We start from the raw sequence: 19,300 nt of genomic DNA on the forward strand, positions 1-19,300 counted from the left end.
ATGTAAGTAAACTATAGCTGGTGTAATCATTACTGAAACTTACACTTGCCATTGTATCGTGGAGCTTGCCATGCACAGCATACATGTATAAAAATCATTCTTTTAATATGCATCACACATTATATACAAACTTTCATTTTCAGTTGTAGAAATGAAACATACTGAAGTTGCATTGATTTAATTAAGCTTGTATAAATAGAAGATATTTTTTGAAATTAATTTATTAAACTGTTGATTTTGTTATGTGATTTGTAATGAAACATATTTTTTTTGTTCAAATCGTTCTTATTATGGGCTTTGTTTTGATCATTCTCACTGTTTGAAATTTATTATTATTTTAATATCATTTTAAACTCATTAGTACCAGTGATTTATTTAAAGAACATCTTTTTATATTAAAGCTGCAGTAGCTGTAACTGTGCCATTTTTTGAAACTGTTTTGGTAGATGTAATGGAATATTGTACACCCTGAACAGGATTGATTCATTTGTGGGTAAATGTATTTGTGTAGCTGTACACCATGATGTACAATAAATCAAATGAAATTGTATTTTGGTCCATACCCTAAATTCAGTTTCCCAATACGATCATGATTTCAACCTGTTAATGTACCACTTAATAATAATAATCTTTGTTTATACTGGATAGTTCTTTAAGTATATAAACACTTGTCTCCCAAGAAGTCCAGTGACGGCCATCCCTCATGGGTTCAGTGTTAATGCAGGAGGAAACCGGAGTACCCGGGGAAAACCTGCTTTGTTTGGTAGAGTCAACCTGAACGACACTCTTCTTACTTACTGTGTGGTAAATTTAATCAAATCCTGAATGGGTTCGAACCACCGACTGCAGTGGTAAGAGGCAAGCTGTTTAACCACTTGGCCTCCGACAACCATATGGTCACCCTTAACAAGTATTTAAAAGAACTAAGGTGTGTGAATAAGAACTTTAGAACTTTGGTTGCCATACTGTAACTTATGATTAAATTGGCCTGTAATTTACATGTCAATTTCAGTGAATATGTTGTTGGTTGTCTGATAAAAATGTGCTTCAGTTACAACTAGTGCAGCTTTAAATGCAAATTTACTTAGTTTTTGAAGTATTGATGTGCAAGGATGGGTATGTACACATTATTTCTAGTACGTGTATATAGTAGATCCAACGTGAGTGGGGATGGGGGGGGGGGGGGGTAGTGTTGAAAGTGTAGTACTATATAGGGGAAGGTGATGGTAATGTTAGAGTATGATGGAGGGAGATTTTGGGGCTGAGGGGTTGGTGGGAGATTTTGGAGCTGGGTGGGGTTGGAGGGCGATTTTGGAGCTGGGCGGGATTGGAGCTGAGTGGGGGTGGCAAGAGATTTTGGAGCTGGGCGGGGTTGGAGCTGAGTGGGGGTGGAGGGAGATTTTGGAATTCAATGAGTGATCGCTGTGGTATGGCACAATGTGTGTGTTTGTAATATTTTAGTTACTAAGTAATGTAAACTTGTGTTTTTGCATTTGAGACCTTCCGTCAGTTTTCCTGAATATTTTTCTTGTATGGCTAAATAATGGGAAAAGAAAAGATTCCGTAAGAGCTTTTTCACTGTACAGTTGATATGAGAAGTGATGCAAACTACTAGAATGTTTCCTTACAGAATCAAGATAAATATTTAGGAATATTGTAGTATTCCCATGTGTAAACCAAGTAAATAAAGCTTCACAAGAAATGTTGGGTAACTATTTTTGTTTCATTTGAGTGACACTGAATTTATGATGTAGAAAGAACAGTTGAGTTTTAGGGTGACCCTGTTTTTCTCTCTGTTTCTCATTAGCCAACCAACACAAATTTTCAACTCAAACATCAAAATAAAATAAAAAACATTTTTATTTTTGCCCAGCCCTTAATATTTTGCGAAGCAGCACCCTCTCAGGCAAGAATAAGCAAGTGTCTGGACTGTCCACATCATCTACAGTCATGGCAGCGATGTCGACACTTGTTCAAGAACAGCTTTTCTTCCACGACGGAAGTTATTCAAGTGGGGCTGAGAACATGCCAATTGTGTAGAGAAGCTGGGAAAGGGTGTGTTACCAGATAGAGAGGAGGGAAAGGAGAGACAGAAAAACATGATGATTATTTTTTATTTGTTTTACTTTTTTTATTAAATTGACCGCCTGCCCCATAGTTGCTATGAAAAAGTAATGAGAAACATAAAAAATTGGGTCACCCAAAATAAGTATTTATAATAAATGAACTAGGGTTTGAATTGGATGCTTGACTGAGAACCCTAGAACTTGGTTACTGTACTGTACAGTTCACTTTGACCCCAATGCCATATGAGAAAACTGTTTTTCTAATCGACAAATTCTACCATCTTTCCTACTCAGTTCACGTACAACTTATTTTTCACTTCCAGTATAAAAACCAACCTTAGAACTTGGAAGTTTTTTCAAAATTTCCAATCATAAAAAAAAATGTTTGTTGTATGTTTACCACATGTATCTCTACAGCCAATTCTGTACTATTATTCTGCCAACACATTTATCTGGATAAACAATTTTCAAATTCCGTCCAAGAGATGCCACCATCCTCAACCAGGGAAAAACCAAGCTTCTTGTGTATTTCAAGCGATGCATCGTTAGATTTGCTGATCACTACATAAGGCCTATCATTTCTGTCAAGCATCTTGGTGGCTAAATCACAAATGACAGCTTTCATGAAACCTCTACGACGATACTCTGGGTGAGTGTATTCTATGCTAATATCTCCAAACTGACCCACAATAGCCAAAGATACAGGCTGTTGCTGGAATTTCTTGAAAACTCCAGATGAATGGAAGACTTCAGGATATCTCAAATACTCTTCAAGAATGCTAGCTGTGAACTGAGAGCTATATTTCCATGTTTCTGCTACATAGGTGGCATCTTTAGGAGACAGAGATTTGATTTCAAATTCTGGTGGTATGTTGACTGCTTGTTTCTGTTTCTTGAATCTATCCATGTCTGTTAAGACAAAGGCCTGGCAATCAAACCTGGTCTTCAGTCGAAATCCTTGCTTACTGGCAACCTTCTCAATATCTTCAATAAGGTGTGTTGGGATAGGGGCAATACTTAGAATGGAGTCTTTCCATATGGAGCCACACTTTTCCAATACATACGTCAAGTCTTCATTCCTGTCACTTGACCAAGGATTAGTACAGACACTGGTGGCTATCTGGCCAGGAAGACCTGATTCTATGAGAGGATATCTGGTGATCACTACAAAGCCATCGTTTTTGTCATAAATAGTACAGTCTTTGATATCACCAATCAACCCTGTCAATTTGTTGCGAGTAAGATGATAAAATGGATGGAATTGGTAGCCTAGTGCACCTAAATGCTATGAAGAAAAAATAAAACAAAAACATAGAGTGTGTTCACATTGATGACATAGCCAATCCTGAGAAGAACAATTCTATTCTACCAGGTTCCCACTCCCAAGTATACAACTGGGTTACAGGGGGGCACAATTGTAGCTCATTTTGAAACAGACCAAGGTAGCAAGGCTTGAACTGTATATGTATGGAGTTGTGACCCAAATAATGGAATTGGAACAAGTGTGCTTAAAAAAGAACACACCAGGAAATAAAGGTACTTTCAGAAACTTTGGGATTTTAAAGAGCAATTTCATGATTTCACTTCACGTGTTGTGCAATTGCTAAGAACCACCAACTTGAAACTCCATTTCACCTTCATAGTTTTAGCAGAGGTCTATTGCTGCCTCATAACACTTTGCATGCATATGCATTAGATATGCATATACATGTATATGCATTAGATGAACAATGAATATTCATGACCCTTACATGGTTATTACATTCACATATAGTATAATGAATCGTTATTGTTCATCTAATACATATGCCCACTGCTTGGGAAATGCAGGTGAAGCAATCACTTTAAGCATTTCAATTTGGTGTTTCTTGGCAGTTATGCAAAATTTATATGAATAATGAAATGACTCTCCAGAACCCAAAGTTTCTTGAAATAGATTTTTTCCTAGTGTGGCATTCACCAAGCCCATAGTAACCATTTTCCTCAACTCATCTTTACGGAAATTTGCTGTTTCAGATAGTCATATGAAATACTAACAGAACCACATGATGGGTGAATGCAAGTATGACATACGCTTGGTATTTGAATTCACACTTGCAGTGTTTGCTGCTTCATTCAGTGCTGCATTCATAAAAGTATGACCTCAGTAAGGTGTTTGACTGTAACAAAAAGGGGGTTCCCAATAAAAAAATGGCATGCCCAATCAAAAAGGTATGTACTACCATCAATGAGGAGATGTGCTGTCACAAAGAGTGACTCCCATTAAAAAAAGACATGCTATTTCACGTCTCTTTTTGATTGGGAATGCCATTTTTGATTGGGAACACCACTTCGGTGAGAGCACATCTCTTCTCTGCACATATCTTTGATGGGAGCATTTTGTTTGGGAATGCAACTTTTTGATTGGAAATTCCCACTTTTTAATTGGGACCCTCATTTTGATAGAGCACATCTTTTTGTCTGAGTCGACTGTGTATCTCTGAGAACATTGCAAGCACTCGTGCAAATACCATACACTCGCACACCATGTTGGTTGTGTCAAAGTACATGTATTGAAATGAATGACTCATCACGTCCTACCTTACAAGTTTCTTTCACTTTCAAATGGTGAGACATTTTAAAATATGAAAATCCTCTAATCAATATCCACCAAAACTACAAAAAAATAAAAGAAGTAAGATTGAATCCACCATTACTGCATCAATCAATTGAACTTAAGGTCACTGAGGTCCAGAAAGATCATCATTACATGTACCATATGCTTACAATGAGTAATTTTGGTACATTGCAATTTTCCCTTTACTAGATGAACAAATTCACACAGGAAGACTACTAGTTTATATTTCTAGCCTGCTGTTTTGTTTACAACAAACAAACAAACAAACAAACGAACATACATACATACATACATACATACATACATACATACATACATACATACATACATGCATGCATACATACATACATACATACATACATACATACATACATACATACATACATACATACATACACTAAATCGATATTAAGTTTTGTAGCTGCACTTTAAAGAATGATCATTGATTTCTATAATTTTTATACATACATACATACATACATACATACATACATACATACATACATACATACATACAATTACATGCATACATGCATATATACACACCTGTTTTACAAACGTGAATGGACACCTATTGGAAGTAAACAAAGCTATGTACAGGCATACCAAATAGACGGTAAGTACTGGGGCGGTACAAGGGACCTTTGACCTTGTTACAAGATCAGGTGATCTATTCTAAATTTCAAAGCATACGAATTCAAACATACAATGAAAACAAGAACTCGCAAATTGCGTTTGCGTTGGTTGCTGTCCCCACGTACCACACGCATTTATTCAGCTCCCCCCTTACATTTCATAAATAGTGCAATTCAGAGTTGTTTCAGTTCATGGATGTACTGCAGTATTCTTGATGAAGTTATTACAGTCGGAACAAAATAGGCTAGACAGAAAAAAAACCAAACAAGAATCATGAAACGGTGCCGATGTTGACAGTTGAAATCCTGAAGGTCTGTCTGAAAAGGAACGGAACTGCTATAATCATTATCATTATAATAATTTAAATGTCTGACCGTGAGTGTTGGCAACCGAGATTGAACCATAGACAGTGGAGGGTCTCCCCTCCACCGTCTATGATTGAACACACTGGCCTTTCAACACCCTTTATATACCTGTAACACTTGTTACACCTGTTAGCATACATTGACCAATCACGCATTATCGCCTGTCGCAACTGCACTTGACAAATTTATTCACATACCGAACAGATAGCAATTGTCTGCTAATCTTTGAAACGCAGATAATTACTCATTCTCAGTTCAATATATGTTTACAAAGATTGGTCTAGCTATCTAGCTATGATATAGCATGTATAGTGTAGTGTAGTGTAGTGTGGTGTGGTGTGGTGTGGTGTGGTGTAGTGTAGTGTATATTTTATTTGACTTTAAATTACGTTTTACACAACAAATTTAAAAGCAATGGTCAAGGATATACTAAAATATATCTAACTGCAAAACATGTAAACATTAGTAAACTAATTAGGCAATATGAATTTATTAAATGTGATTTTTGTGTGTGAAGTATTTTGCTAACAGACCCCCCAGGCTGTTGGCAATAAACCAGTCCTTAGTACTCAACAATGTATTGACGGTTGAACCTTTCAGACTAAGTATATATTTTCGATTTTGTTGTTCCAATGCGATATTGCAATCGATTAGTATTAAGATTTTAATCAGGTTGTATGATACATTTTCTAGCGTTAAAAAGTTGGATATTCACGTCCTTACCCCATATTTCTTAGTCTATAGTAGTTGGACTTTCTATTTGCAGAATTTGAACTGTACATATATTAAGAACTGGCAATGCATGTGAGTGGTACGAGGAAGGGTCAATGGTTGAGGGCGCTCATTAGAACAAACAAAGCAAAGCTGGTTTATTAAAACCAATAAAAGTACAAGTTAAAATTGATTTAGAAAAAAACACAACACCACTTTTCAAATCATTACTTTATTACATGGCACCTTGTAGGGGGAAAAAGAGACTCAGTAAACAATAAACATTTTTGTAAAGAAAGAAATTAAAAAATAAACAAACACCAGCCATTTGTAAACGTCCAAGTCCCTGTGGTCCAGGTAGGCCTACAGTTTCAATATGATCGCAGGTGTAGAGGTGGGTGAAAGAGGATTAACTAGATTTACTCTACGCCATTGTTGTTGAACAGAAACATACTAGTAGATACTATACCATGGTCGTTCTCCGTCATGTTACACCTGTGTCCAAGCTACTGGTTCTGCGGTGCTCGAAATATGAGTAAAAGCGTTCCAAATCATCGATTTTTCATAAATTATGTTTGGAGAGATATAATTATTTTTTTTTTAAATTCTTCATTTAGCAGGTAAATACACGTAACCTAAGAGTTTGTCACTACGAGTCAACTAGGCCCCCTTTAATAGGTAACGAGTATTTACACCAGGGAAAGCAATATTGGGGAAGAATGCATGTATATAATTGCATCGTGTGGTATACGTACTAGTACTGTGTGTTGCAACATTCAGGAAAAGCATTTGCATGCATTCAGTAAATCATATATTTACAGATGATTTTTTTTCGTTGGTTTACGTATGTTCACTATATTTTTTATTGTATATGTTAATTTTGTGTTGTTATATTTTAATCGAATGTGAAATGTCCATATTTAATTTGTATTTTTTAAAATTCATTTTTTTTAAGAATAAAATTTACATATTTTTCCTACTTTCTTTTCTTAAAAAATGCCGGGCTTTAGTTATTGGTCACAACTTAGGGAGCCTTCAGATACAGGAGGAAGGGATAGGGGGAATTAAGGTTCACATTTTACAAATTGGTTATCGTGGGACCACATTTAGAAAACGAAATTAGGGGAGGGTGACATTTACTTTGACTAATTTTGCATTATTTTGTGATTTTGGCATATCACCGCTGTCACCGGTTCCAAATTTAGCAGTGCTACCACTGCCACCGCTGAACATATCAGTCAAATCTCTGCTGATACTTCAGGATCCTATAAGGCAATACTACAGAACAGTTTAAAAGGGCAGCCCTATAGAGCATCCTATGGGGGTTTTGGACACGATCCGTATAGGACAATCTTTTTTCAAAGTGAAACGATTGACTCGGGACGGGTTGAAAGGACAGCGAAATAATTCTACTCACAGCTAGCTAGCTGCCTGCTTTTATAATAACGTCCGAATACAGTCCTTCTCCTCCACGCGTACGCCAACTGTCCTGCAGCTGCGTCCTAACCAATCAACCGATTTCCTGAATTTATCCACAGCTCACCAATCAGATACGGGACGGATCACTCGCATGGGTTGAATGTGTGTGTGAAATAACTGACTATACACATGTAATATCTGGTTCAACGAAGGCCGAGTTATTGCCGCTCGGTTGATTTTATTCTCCAATCTCCAGATTTTCCCAAACGAGCCCAAAATTGGCCCTTTTATACATTTAACAATTATATAAATTTCTGTATTTAGTGTATAACAATCTTAACGTTTACAAACTTAGTATCTACAGTCTAGCGCTATCCTACAGATCTATCGATATCGTAGATGATTCGATACCACTTTGGCATCCAGACTACAAAATTAGTACACATAATGCTTGAGTCAGAATTTACGGGGGGGGGGGGAGAAATTAGTATGGTAAAAAAAATCGCAGCATCCCCTTCGCGCTCTCAAAAAATTTCATGCCCCCCCCCCCTTAAATGAACCAAAGAATTTTCGTAGCCCCCCCCCCTCTCGGCTACACATATTTTAATGTGTAATTATACAGTACCTCTCCCCCCCCCCCGCTCCACCTCAGATATGTTCAGGTACACTACATTAAATTTACACAGAAGACTGTACAGTGTGATCCCTCCTCTAGTGCCAAGTCGGCTGTTTCACAATCAATGTTCTTACATGTATTATGAGCAAAAATGGACAGTTACGTAATAGGTTTACAAGTAATCCATATATGTAGGTTCTGGAAATATTTGTAAGTTGAGTATGGAGAGGTTAATTTGTAGATATACTTTGTGATTTTGACACTACATGCTACAGACACTACATATTACGGACACTAAATCACAAACTCTCTAGAGGCTAGGGCACCCATACTAGATTGTAGTTTCTATTTTACATAGGTATGGACAGCGAAAGTTCCCTAACATGTTCCCTAAATCACAAAATCTCTAGAGGCTAGGGCACCCATACTAGATTGTAGTTTCTATTTTACATAGGTATGGACAGCGAAAGTTCCCTAACATGCCGCAAAAAATGATAAAATCTAGATTATTAAAACCCATACATTTTGTGTACATCAACATAACATTCAAAAAGAGCATTTTTCGGACCCATATTTGTGGAATGAACAGATTTTCTGAAATTTATTACAAATATCGGCTATTTTTATTGCAATTGTCGTTCACAGAATTTATTACAAATGTCGTCAGATTATTACAAATATCGGCAATTTATTACAAATGTCGGCAATTTTATTACAAATTTCGGTTGTACATAGCTACTGTTACAAAGGGGAGGGGGAGCTAAATTAAGTTCCGTAGTCGTGTTTAATTTGCTGAGATCTAGAAAAAACCAATGCAACAAACAATATAACAGTGAAATGAAGCCTTGATTGTGAAATACATGTTCCTCTCCTTGTAGACTGTGACAGTGTTAAAACTATTATGAATATAATGGTTTAATTTCTTAGTCACTTGGATAACTAAGGCCCAACAGAGATTTACAGCCAGACAGATTTTGTTAGGTGAGTATTCCTTTCCATTAATTGCTATCCCCCATTAAATATTGAGAATCCCGTCCTTTATTACCAGGGCTGTTAAAACCCCATCCTTTATTACCAGGGCTGTTAAAATCCCATCCTTTATTACCAGGGCTGTTAAAATCCCGTCCTTTATTACCAGGGCTGTTAAAATCCCGTCCTTTATTACCAGGGCTGTTAAAATCCCGTCCTTTATTACCAGGGCTGTTAAAATCCCATCCTTTATTACCAGGGCTGTTAAAATCCCATCCTTTATTACCAGGGCTGTTAAAATCCCGTCCTTTATTACCAGGGCTGTTAAAATCCCGTCCTTTATTACCAGGGCTGTTAAAATCCCATCCTTTATTACCAGGGCTGTTAAAATCCCATCCTTTATTACCAGGGCTGTTAAAATCCCGTCCTTTATCACCAGGGCTGTTAAAATCCCATCCTTTATTACCAGGGCTGTTAAAATCCCATCCTTTATTACCAGGGCTGTTAAAATCCCGTCCTTTATTACCAGGGCTGTTAAAATCCCGTCCTTTATTACCAGGGCTGTTAAAATCCCATCCTTTATCACCAGGGCTGTTAAAATCCCATCCTTTATTACCAGGGCTGTTAAAATCCCATCCTTTATTACCAGGGCTGTTAAAATCCCGTCCTTTAGTGCCAGGTAGGGCTGTTAAAATGTCATCCTTTATTACCAGGGCTGTTAAAACCCCATCCTTTATTACCAGGGCTGTTAAAATCACGGTCCTTTATTACCAGAGCTGTTAAAATCCCATCCTTTATCACCAGGGCTGTTAAAATCCCATCCTTTATTACCAGGGCTGTTAAAATCCCGTCCTTTAGTGCCAGGCAGGGCTGTTAAAATCCCATCCTTTATTACCAGGGCTGTTAAAATTACGTCCTTTATTACCAATGCTGTTAAAATCCCACCCTTCATTACCAGGGCTGTTAAAATCCCATCCTTTATTACCAGGGCTGTTAAAATTACATCCTTTATTACCAGGGCTGTTAAAATCCCGTCCTTTAGTGCCAGGGCTGTTAAAATCCCATCCTTTAGTGCCAGGGCTGTTAAAATCCCACCCCTTCTTACCACGGGCACGGCTGTTAAAAACAGAAATAAACTTACTACAGCGGAAACCTAACTTCAGCATACTAAGAGGCATAAACTAAAAATATTGTTGTTCGATGTAGTATATTACACAAGAGGTGATAGCGGTGCCTCTGTTGTGCGAATCACATTGTAATCAAGATAGTGTAAACACTGGAAACCCCCCCCCCCAAAAAAAAAAAAATCAAAAAAAATCAAAAAAAAAAAAAAAAAATCAAAAAAAAATCAAATATGCATTGCAAGATCATGGATCTGAAACGCCACTCTACTGTGAATAGTTAAACCAACGTCCATTGACTAGCTGGACAAGAAACATTCAATAAAACTGTGAGTGCGAGTAAATATGTGCAAATAAGATATGAAGATGCACTTGTATAATGAACATTATCAAGTCATCACCACAAAGAGAGACATAACATATACTACTTGGCACTAGCGTGTCTCATTGTATCTCCTTTACTTATATTTGTATATCTGACAACATGTCGGAACAATATAGCGTTAGTTTGTGTCTACCTTTAGTTAGCTGAAAGCTTCCGCTGTTGTAAATGGTGGGAATCTTTTGTTTTCTAACTTCGACACTATATGTTTTGTTCCCTCGGAACTCACAATAAAAATGTTTTCTAAAATCGACTATTTTCTTATCAATACTAAAATCTGCCGTTACCATAGAAACCAGGAAGTCTGAACTGATAATGAGAAAAAAATCATCAATCTTTTAAGATGAGAACTGTGTGGTTTTTATAATTTTTAAGATTGTGCATACACATAAATGGAGATGTAGATATTAATACAATGTATATGACAGGTATTGTACGTGGGTAGATTTATGTTACAATATACAACGGGCATATTTTCTTTGCATCGCCTTTGGCGGACAGTTCAGCACGGTGCTCTTCTATCTTAGACCCTTATTTCTTTCATTTCGACACCTTTGGGCAATTTCATACTTTTTCTGCGTTTCTCCGTTTATTGAAATTGTAATATTGCGTATTCTTAAGTCACGTTCAGCACGTGGATACTATCACGTGTCACCGTGGGTCGTTAACATCTTTCTTGATTGTACATATATATAACCTTGGAAATGTGATAATGTACTCAGTTTTATGGGAGTCTTATGCTATCAAATACATATATACCATTCAGAAGATTAGATAGAGTTGTGGCTTGAAGAGACATTACAACAAGTAACACTGAAGTAAGGCACTTTCTCTATGTGCTACACTCATTTATAGCATTTACATTACAAGGGTAACACTGAAGTACAGCACTTTCTCTATGTGCTACACTCATTTATAGCATTCATATTACAACGGGTAACACTGAAGTAAAGCACTTTCTCTATGTGCTACACTCATTTATAGCATTCATATTACAAGGGTAACACTGAAGTAAAGCACTTTCTCGATGTGCTACACTCATTTATAGCATTCATATCAAGTATAAAAGTATACTATTTCAATTAGTTTATTGACAAGCCTAGCATGTGGCCTTTCTAATGTGGTCAATTGGCAAATGAAACAATATAGTTTTACACTTGATATGGATGCTATAAACAATTGTGGTACATACTGAAAACGCTTTACTTTGGTCACGGTGTTAGGCTGGAGTCAAAATTTACGGTGGGGGGGGGGCTGGGGAGAAATTGGGGGGCATGAAAAACAAATTGAGGGTTCAAAGGGGGGGGGGCATGAAAATTCTGATGGTCTGAAAGGGAGGGGGCCGAAATATTTTGCTCATGATTTGAACCAAATTAAACCTCAGGAGCGGTCATTTACCGAGTAAATTAAAAGATTTCTCCCGGCTTCGCCGCAATACCTTCTAAAACCTATGTTCAGTGATGAGTTGGGTGACAGCTATATATGCGAATGTATGTGTATGCCTTCCTCTGTCTGTCTGTTGATCTCTGTCTGTTATGTATGTATGTATGTATGTATGTATGTATGTATACATACATGTATGTATGTATGTATGTATGTATGTATGTATGTATGTATGTATGTGTATATGTGTGTGTGTGTGTGTGTGTGTGTGTGTGTGTGTGTGTAATTGATTGATTGATTCAATAGAGCCCTTTATATATTCAAATAGTGAATCCTGTGTAGCTCACAAACCTTCTTATGGTTCGTTTGTATGAAGATGGGGTGTGCATTTTTTAACTATATTCAAAGCAGTTTGTCTGTAATGTTTACTACACAGAGCAAATATTACAACATTCCAGAAACTTTTAGACATAGTAAACCAGTACAAGGAAAAGTGAAGTACAGGATGTACTTGATTGTCACTCAGAATCTCATATAGGGTGATGACAGCGAAAGAACACCATCCTATGTAAAATGCTATACTAATTGTCAACAGCGTAGCAGGAGACTTATTGGTTTGGCTGTTTGACGAACTTGTACCCACTACATTCGATGGATGAATCGCGACATGTTGCTTTCGAATGATTCGTAACGTGTTGATGTTCACTATAAAAATGGTCACAACAGTCGGTAATAGTGACAGACATAAAGTTGCTCCAAAGAAAGGATACATCGGTGGAGATTTCAAGACTGTCACAATACTGCACTGTGCAAGGTATTCATCGTACCGGACAAATTGTCCACCGTTGATCATGACGATTGCTGTAAAACACACAGAGGTTGTCCAGCTCACTACAATAGCAATTCTGCATTTTGTCTGTGTAAAAATGGCTTGATAACGTAGTGGCCATTGAAATGCAATGTGGCGGTCTATGTGCAATATCAAAATGCTGTAAAATGAAGCAATCGTAAAGGTGTACGACAAGCCTGCTTGAATTTTACACATAGTTTTTCCAAATGACCACATCTGACTAAAACTTGGGTGGACACTCGTGGAAAAAACAAACGTACCAATACCAAAATCTGCCAGTGACATCGATAGCATAGCAAGTCTCGTAGTTGGTGGCGGTTTCTGCAACTTTGGTATGACAACCATATTCAGTAAATTTCCCAAAATAGTTAACGTTGTTATTGTTATAATCACCACTGGAACAAGGATATACATCACACAGGTTCGTTGTATACATATACCTGCATATGGGGCAGACACGTTTGAATGAGGCGTTGTTGAAACACATGGGTTAATTGTCGGAGTAACGCTTGCGTTATATGTCATCATAGTCGAGATTTGATGCGCTGAAATATTTTTTTTTAGGAATCGTTACACGTTTTGAGACAAGTTTCCGATGAAGTTAGCGCAAAGGAGCTAAGACAACCCCAGTGTTCGTTGTTTTCAGTTGTGCGACTACTGGATTTCATTTGTTGCTCCGGGTGTGTATATCTTCATCTTCTGACTTTCAACATCACATCATAAAACACATCACAATACTTTTGTGATGCACAGAATGCAGTACGAATTGTTGACGGTTATAAGTCTTAATATCCGCAGGATCGAGTTCATTGACATTATTGTAAGTGACCAGTCATCAAGTATTAACAAAATGAGTCTGTACGTCAAAACCTTGAAATGTTGTGTTGCAGTAATAAATGGAGCTGTTAGATTCTGATTTCATATATTCATACTACATGTATTATGTAACTTAAATGCATATTTTGCTTGGAGGGTCTCTAATCCTTTCACAACCATCGTCACTGATCAAAGTCCACTCATATCCTCTTGGATATGTATCATTAGTTGGCCACACCTGCATTGTTAGCATGACACGCAGCGTCATCTCCTTTCTGGAAGAACAGTCTAGAGAGAAAGATTTAGAGAAAACAAATGGCCGACAATAAGGGAAAGACATCTCACACTTCACTATCACGTTATCACAATAGACTTATCTAGAGCCAAACACAGACAACTGAAAACACAATCCCATCTAATCACTGGCAACATATTTGTAATAAAAAGGATACTGAAAGTCCTTTTATCCAGTTTGTGCATAGACGGTGGAGACACTGTCTATGGTTGGTGTTGTAATCAACTGTCATCTAGAGTCAGATCATATAATATAAACAACACCTATAAGGGTGACCCTAGTTTTAAAAATGTTTCTCATTACTTTTCATGGCAACTATATGGGTCGGGCGATCGATTTAAAAAAGAGTAAAAAAGGTAAAAAAAACCATCTTCTTCATGTTTCCCTGTCTCAGAGCTCTATGTCTTCTTTTATTGGATTCCTGGTAACAAGCCCTTTCCAGTTTACCAACACAATTGGTATGTTCACCCCCCCCCCCCACACACACTTGAATAACTTCCATCATGAAAAAAAATGCTTTGTTCGCGAACAAGTGTTGCTATCGCTGCCATGACTGTAGACGACGTCGACAGCCCAGACACTTGTTTATTCTTGCCAGAGAGGGTGCTGTTCTGCAAAATATAAGGGCGGGTTAAATAAAAAAATGTTTTGTTTTTTTATGTACGAGCTGAAAATTTGAGTCGGTCGGGTAATGAGAAACAGAAAAAAATAATGTCACCCAAGGAGATGAACATTAGCTGAAAAACCATGTTATCTGGTTATTTCACTGTGTAGAATGGTGAACGATGGGACTTGCTAGCACTATTCCTTATTGATATCATGTAAAAGGAGGGAAATTCCCAATCAATGTTTTAACTATATTTTAATGATTTGGCTTGCATGGGACTACTATTTCTACGTTTTCCTGACAGTGGATTGTCGTTATAAATGTTCTACATTTCGTATGAAACTTGATTTATGCATAAAATAGCCTTAAAACTGATTGAACAACCTACATATATAAACCTACACTACACAGTCACACAATATCAAACTTGTTGTAAATATTACTGTATATCTGCAGTGATGCTGGGGTTTAGCCTATGTCATTTACATAATTACAACCATACATCAGTGTTGAAGTTAAAAACAGTTTGTAGACATTTGCTGCATCAAGCTGTCATGTCAACACGTGCTACACTAGACTGTAACGATGTAATAATGTCATCGGTCTGGGCTTATCAGGGAGATTAGACCACGCCCACAGTGGCTGATCTGTCAGTCTATTACTACTACTACACAACCTTCTTTAAATTGCCACATTACCAGTAACAGTAAGTGGAATTAGACTTGTTTAGTTAATAAATAGCGTTAGGAATAAATCACACTTAGCTTTTTTCTTCAATTGCATGAGGCTTCCACAACAAAATAAGCTATGGAATGAGAATAGTGCCCTGTCAGTCTCTTGTTAAGAAAGCCCTTTTGTCCTTTCAAGGCCCAAATGTGACTTTTTCCAAAGACACATTCAGTTAAATTTGCATTCAGTCAAAAGCTAAGTAACTAAAATGTTTTGCGTCCCCAAAATGATTGCATTTGGATGAACATGACACAAGGCATTTCTGGAATAAATAAACAACAAATGTGCTTCTTTAAAAGAAAACACATTCAGTTAAATTTGCGTTCAGTCAACAGAAAACTGACTAAAAATGTTTTGCGTCCACAAAATTTTAGCTTTCGTTAGAAAATTGATTATTCACACAAAGCATTTCAGCATAAACAACAAATGTGAATTCTTTACAAGAAAACACATTTGGTTAAGTTTGCGTTCAGTCAATGGTAACATGGCTATTTGCTTGCACCTCATTCCTACCAGACTCGAGATATGAAGGATGCTATCTGCTTCTCACAGCTGCAGTTGCTATTATACATTACTGATTTACAATGATAATTTTCTGGAGAGATCTCAGCTTGTCATAGCCTACCTGTAGATGTGTACGACTAAATGCTGCAATACTATTTCCGCTATCCTAACTGACATTTTGATTGTTTGAATTTTCACTCTGGCCCACAAGTCTACAATGATAGCTGACTACACCACACTGGTCTAGAAGCCCCGCCCCCGCCACATACAACGTGTGTAAAACATTAGTGTACATTTGAATAGAAGACAACAGATGTAATTAGAGTGAGGTTGCATTTCCATGACGATACCTAATTCTGGATTCATCATGTGAGCTGATGGCATAATTTAAATATGTCTGTGTAGTAATGTGATCCGAGATCGATTAGGGTTTAGATGAGCAAGGATGACTCTTGGTATCTGGTGTATAACAATACTACTTTATTTATCTAGATGGGATGCCATATTGCTTACTGGAGATAAGAAATAACAGAACCGGAAGTGTGTGTGGTGGCGCTAGTCATAGTTATGTCTATGACCTATGTCATGAACTGTGACCCATTACAGTCTGATTGTGTATTCGACCAATAACAGTCTATAATGGAATGCCATTCAAGACCAGTGTGACACAGCTATCATTGTAGACTTGTTGGACAGAGAGAAAATTCAAATGTCAGTTAGAAAAGTGGAAATAGTGTTGTAGCGTTTAGTCCTAAGCATCTAGAGGTAGGCTAAAGCTTGTCATGGGATGAGTTTTTCTTTTTTTTGAAAAATCACAGCACCTGGCATAACCAGAATATAACATTGGTAGCATGGGGTTACTGAAATATATTTTGTGACCAGATATCTTTTATGAATAGAATTATCAATTTTAGTACAACTAGATGTGTGTAGTTTTCACTTAAAGTCTGGCAAAACCTATGGGGATACAAAACAAAATGGCATTACCATTACATTACTATGGTCTTATCAACTCTGTCCCTTCTCAGCAGTCATTTTCAGAGACTCTATCATCTCTGTTCTATCTTTTGGAGCTTTACCAAAATACAATTTTTGTTGCTCTGAGTACTTTGCTTCCACTGGAATGATATCCCTGTATGTCCAATCCTTCCAATGAAAATTGAACCTCTCCAGTAATTCCTTTTTCATTTCATCAGTTGGTACAACATCTGGTGGGTCCTTCTGTTCAAGTCCTTCAGCTAACATGTTTTTGAAGATGACAACACCTCTAAAGGCAAACCATCCACCATACTTTGGATGAATACTTACGCCATATATGTTCTGTAATAACAAATAAGATCTATGCAATGTTGAGCAAAATATAGTGTTATTCACTTTCAATAACACACAAAATGAGTTGTCATATATAGCACTATCCCTCACACCCACTCCTGTGGTAGATAAACTGTTGAGGTACATTTATACATTATTATACAAGTATTGTAACAAGTACTGAAATTTTCATGACAGCTGTGGAAAAATAAATGTAGACTTTTAAATGAGATTATAGACTAAGAGTTAGACTGTCAGATACGTTGTGTCCTTTCGCCCTCACCAGTGTGAGGGCGCCCCGTCGCGGTGTATCTTACAGACTAACTAAGAGTAAACTCCTATGTTACATGCTCATTGTTATTCTGATTGACAGTACCAAACATTAACACATCCCTTACTCATGTGCTTCAAAAATCACTTCCGTGAGAGAAAACAACACAGTAAGTTCTGGTCATACAGTCTATTATTGAAATCTGTTTTTTGACAAGTGGACTGGCCTAAGACTCATGGGTGACCCTAAAACGAATGACAACCTGAATGACGGAAAACGAATGACAGCATTTCTAGGTGGTAAACAGTGGAATGACACCCTTTTATACATTCAGTTAGTTGAATGACACCCTCTGCACTGTAGAACCACTGGAATGACAGCCGCCACTCTATAAAATAAGTGGAATGACAGCATTTTTAATGCTTTGGAACTGGAATGACAACATTTCTAGGTGGTAAACAGTGGAATGACACCCTTTTCTACATTCAGTTAGTTGAATGACACCCTCTGCACTGTAGAACCAGTGGAATGACAGCCGCCACTCTATAAAATAAGTGGAATGACAGCATTTTCAATGCTTTAGAACTGGAATGACAGCATTTCTAGGTGGTAAACAGTGGAATGACACCCTTTTCTACATTCAGTTAGTTGAATGACACCCTCTGCACTGTAGAACCACTGGAATGACAGCCGCCACTCTATAAAATAAGTGGAATGACAGCATTTTTAATGCTTTGGAACTGGAATGACAGCATTTCTAGGTGGTAAACAGTGGAATGACACCCTTTTCTACATTCAGTTAGTTGAATGACACACTCTGCACTGTAGAACCAGTGGAATGACAGCCGCCACTCTATAAAATAAGTGGAATGACAGCATTTTCAATGCCTTAGAACTGGAATGACAGCATTTCTAGGTGGTAAACAGTGGAATGACACCCTTTTCTACATTCAGTTAGTTGAATGACACCCTCTGCACTGTAGAACCACTGGAATGACAGCCGCCACTCTATAAAATAAGTGGAATGACAGCATTTTTAATGCTTTGGAACTGGAATGACAGCATTTCTAGGTGGTAAACAGTGGAATGACACCCTTTTCTACATTCAGTTAGTTGAATGACACCCTCTGCACTGTAGAACCACTGGAATGACAGCCGCCACTCTATAAAATAAGTGGAATGACAGCATTTTCAATGCTTTAGAACTGGAATGACAGCATTTCTAGGTGGTAAACAGTGGAATGACACCCTTTTCTACATTCAGTTAGTTGAATGACACCCTCTGCACTGTAGAACCACTGGAATGACAGCCGCCACTCTATAAAATAAGTGGAATGACAGCATTTTTAATGCTTTGGAACTGGAATGACAGCATTTCTAGGTGGTAAACAGTGGAATGACACCCTTTTCTACATTCAGTTAGTTGAATGACACACTCTGCACTGTAGAACCAGTGGAATGACAGCCGCCACTCTATAAAATAAGTGGAATGACAGCATTTTCAATGCCTTAGAACTGGAATGACAGCATTTCTAGGTGGTAAACAGTGGAATGACACCCTTTTCTACATTCAGTTAGTTGAATGACACCCTCTGCACTGTAGAACCACTGGAATGACAGCCGCCACTCTAT

At 37.4% G+C, this 19,300-nt stretch overlaps 2 protein-coding genes across 3 annotated transcripts in view; both read right to left on the reverse strand.

The window, feature by feature from the left end:
* Positions 1–2,514: 2,514 nt before the first annotated feature.
* On the reverse strand, positions 2,515–4,682 carry LOC144436974 (uncharacterized). Its single transcript, XM_078125841.1, has 2 exons — positions 4,647–4,682; positions 2,515–3,351 (listed from the first exon to the last, which is right to left on the reverse strand). Exons 1-2 carry the CDS (start codon positions 4,680–4,682, stop codon positions 2,515–2,517), a joined length of 873 nt encoding a protein of 290 aa, XP_077981967.1.
* A 7,969-nt stretch (positions 4,683–12,651) lies between these two features.
* Positions 12,652–19,300, reverse strand: part of LOC144436305 (cyanocobalamin reductase / alkylcobalamin dealkylase-like) — a 31,914-nt gene continuing 25,265 nt past the window's right edge. Inside the window, exons 5-6 of one of the 2 annotated variants that reach the window (XM_078125059.1) lie at positions 17,074–17,406; positions 12,652–14,857 (exon numbers count right to left, since the gene is read on the reverse strand). In XM_078125059.1, the coding sequence (XP_077981185.1) occupies positions 17,095–17,406 (312 nt within the window). In that variant the 3' untranslated portion in view covers positions 12,652–14,857; positions 17,074–17,094. Of the gene's footprint in view, positions 17,407–19,300 lie in introns of both variants that reach the window. The other variant, XM_078125058.1, reaches the window with a different exon arrangement.

This window comes from Glandiceps talaboti, chromosome 6 (genome assembly GCF_964340395.1).
Source record: "Glandiceps talaboti chromosome 6, keGlaTala1.1, whole genome shotgun sequence".
Classification (NCBI taxonomy): Eukaryota; Metazoa; Hemichordata; class Enteropneusta; family Spengelidae; genus Glandiceps; species Glandiceps talaboti.

Excerpts from the sequence above, each read along its gene's own strand:
- LOC144436974 (XM_078125841.1), bottom strand. The coding sequence starts at position 4,682 with ATGTCTCACCATTTGAAAGTGAAAGAAACTTGTAAG. Across the intron at positions 3,352-4,646 it reads AAGTGAAAGAAACTTGTAAG|CATTTAGGTGCACTAGGCTA; the intron begins GTAGGACGTGAT and ends TTTTCTTCATAG.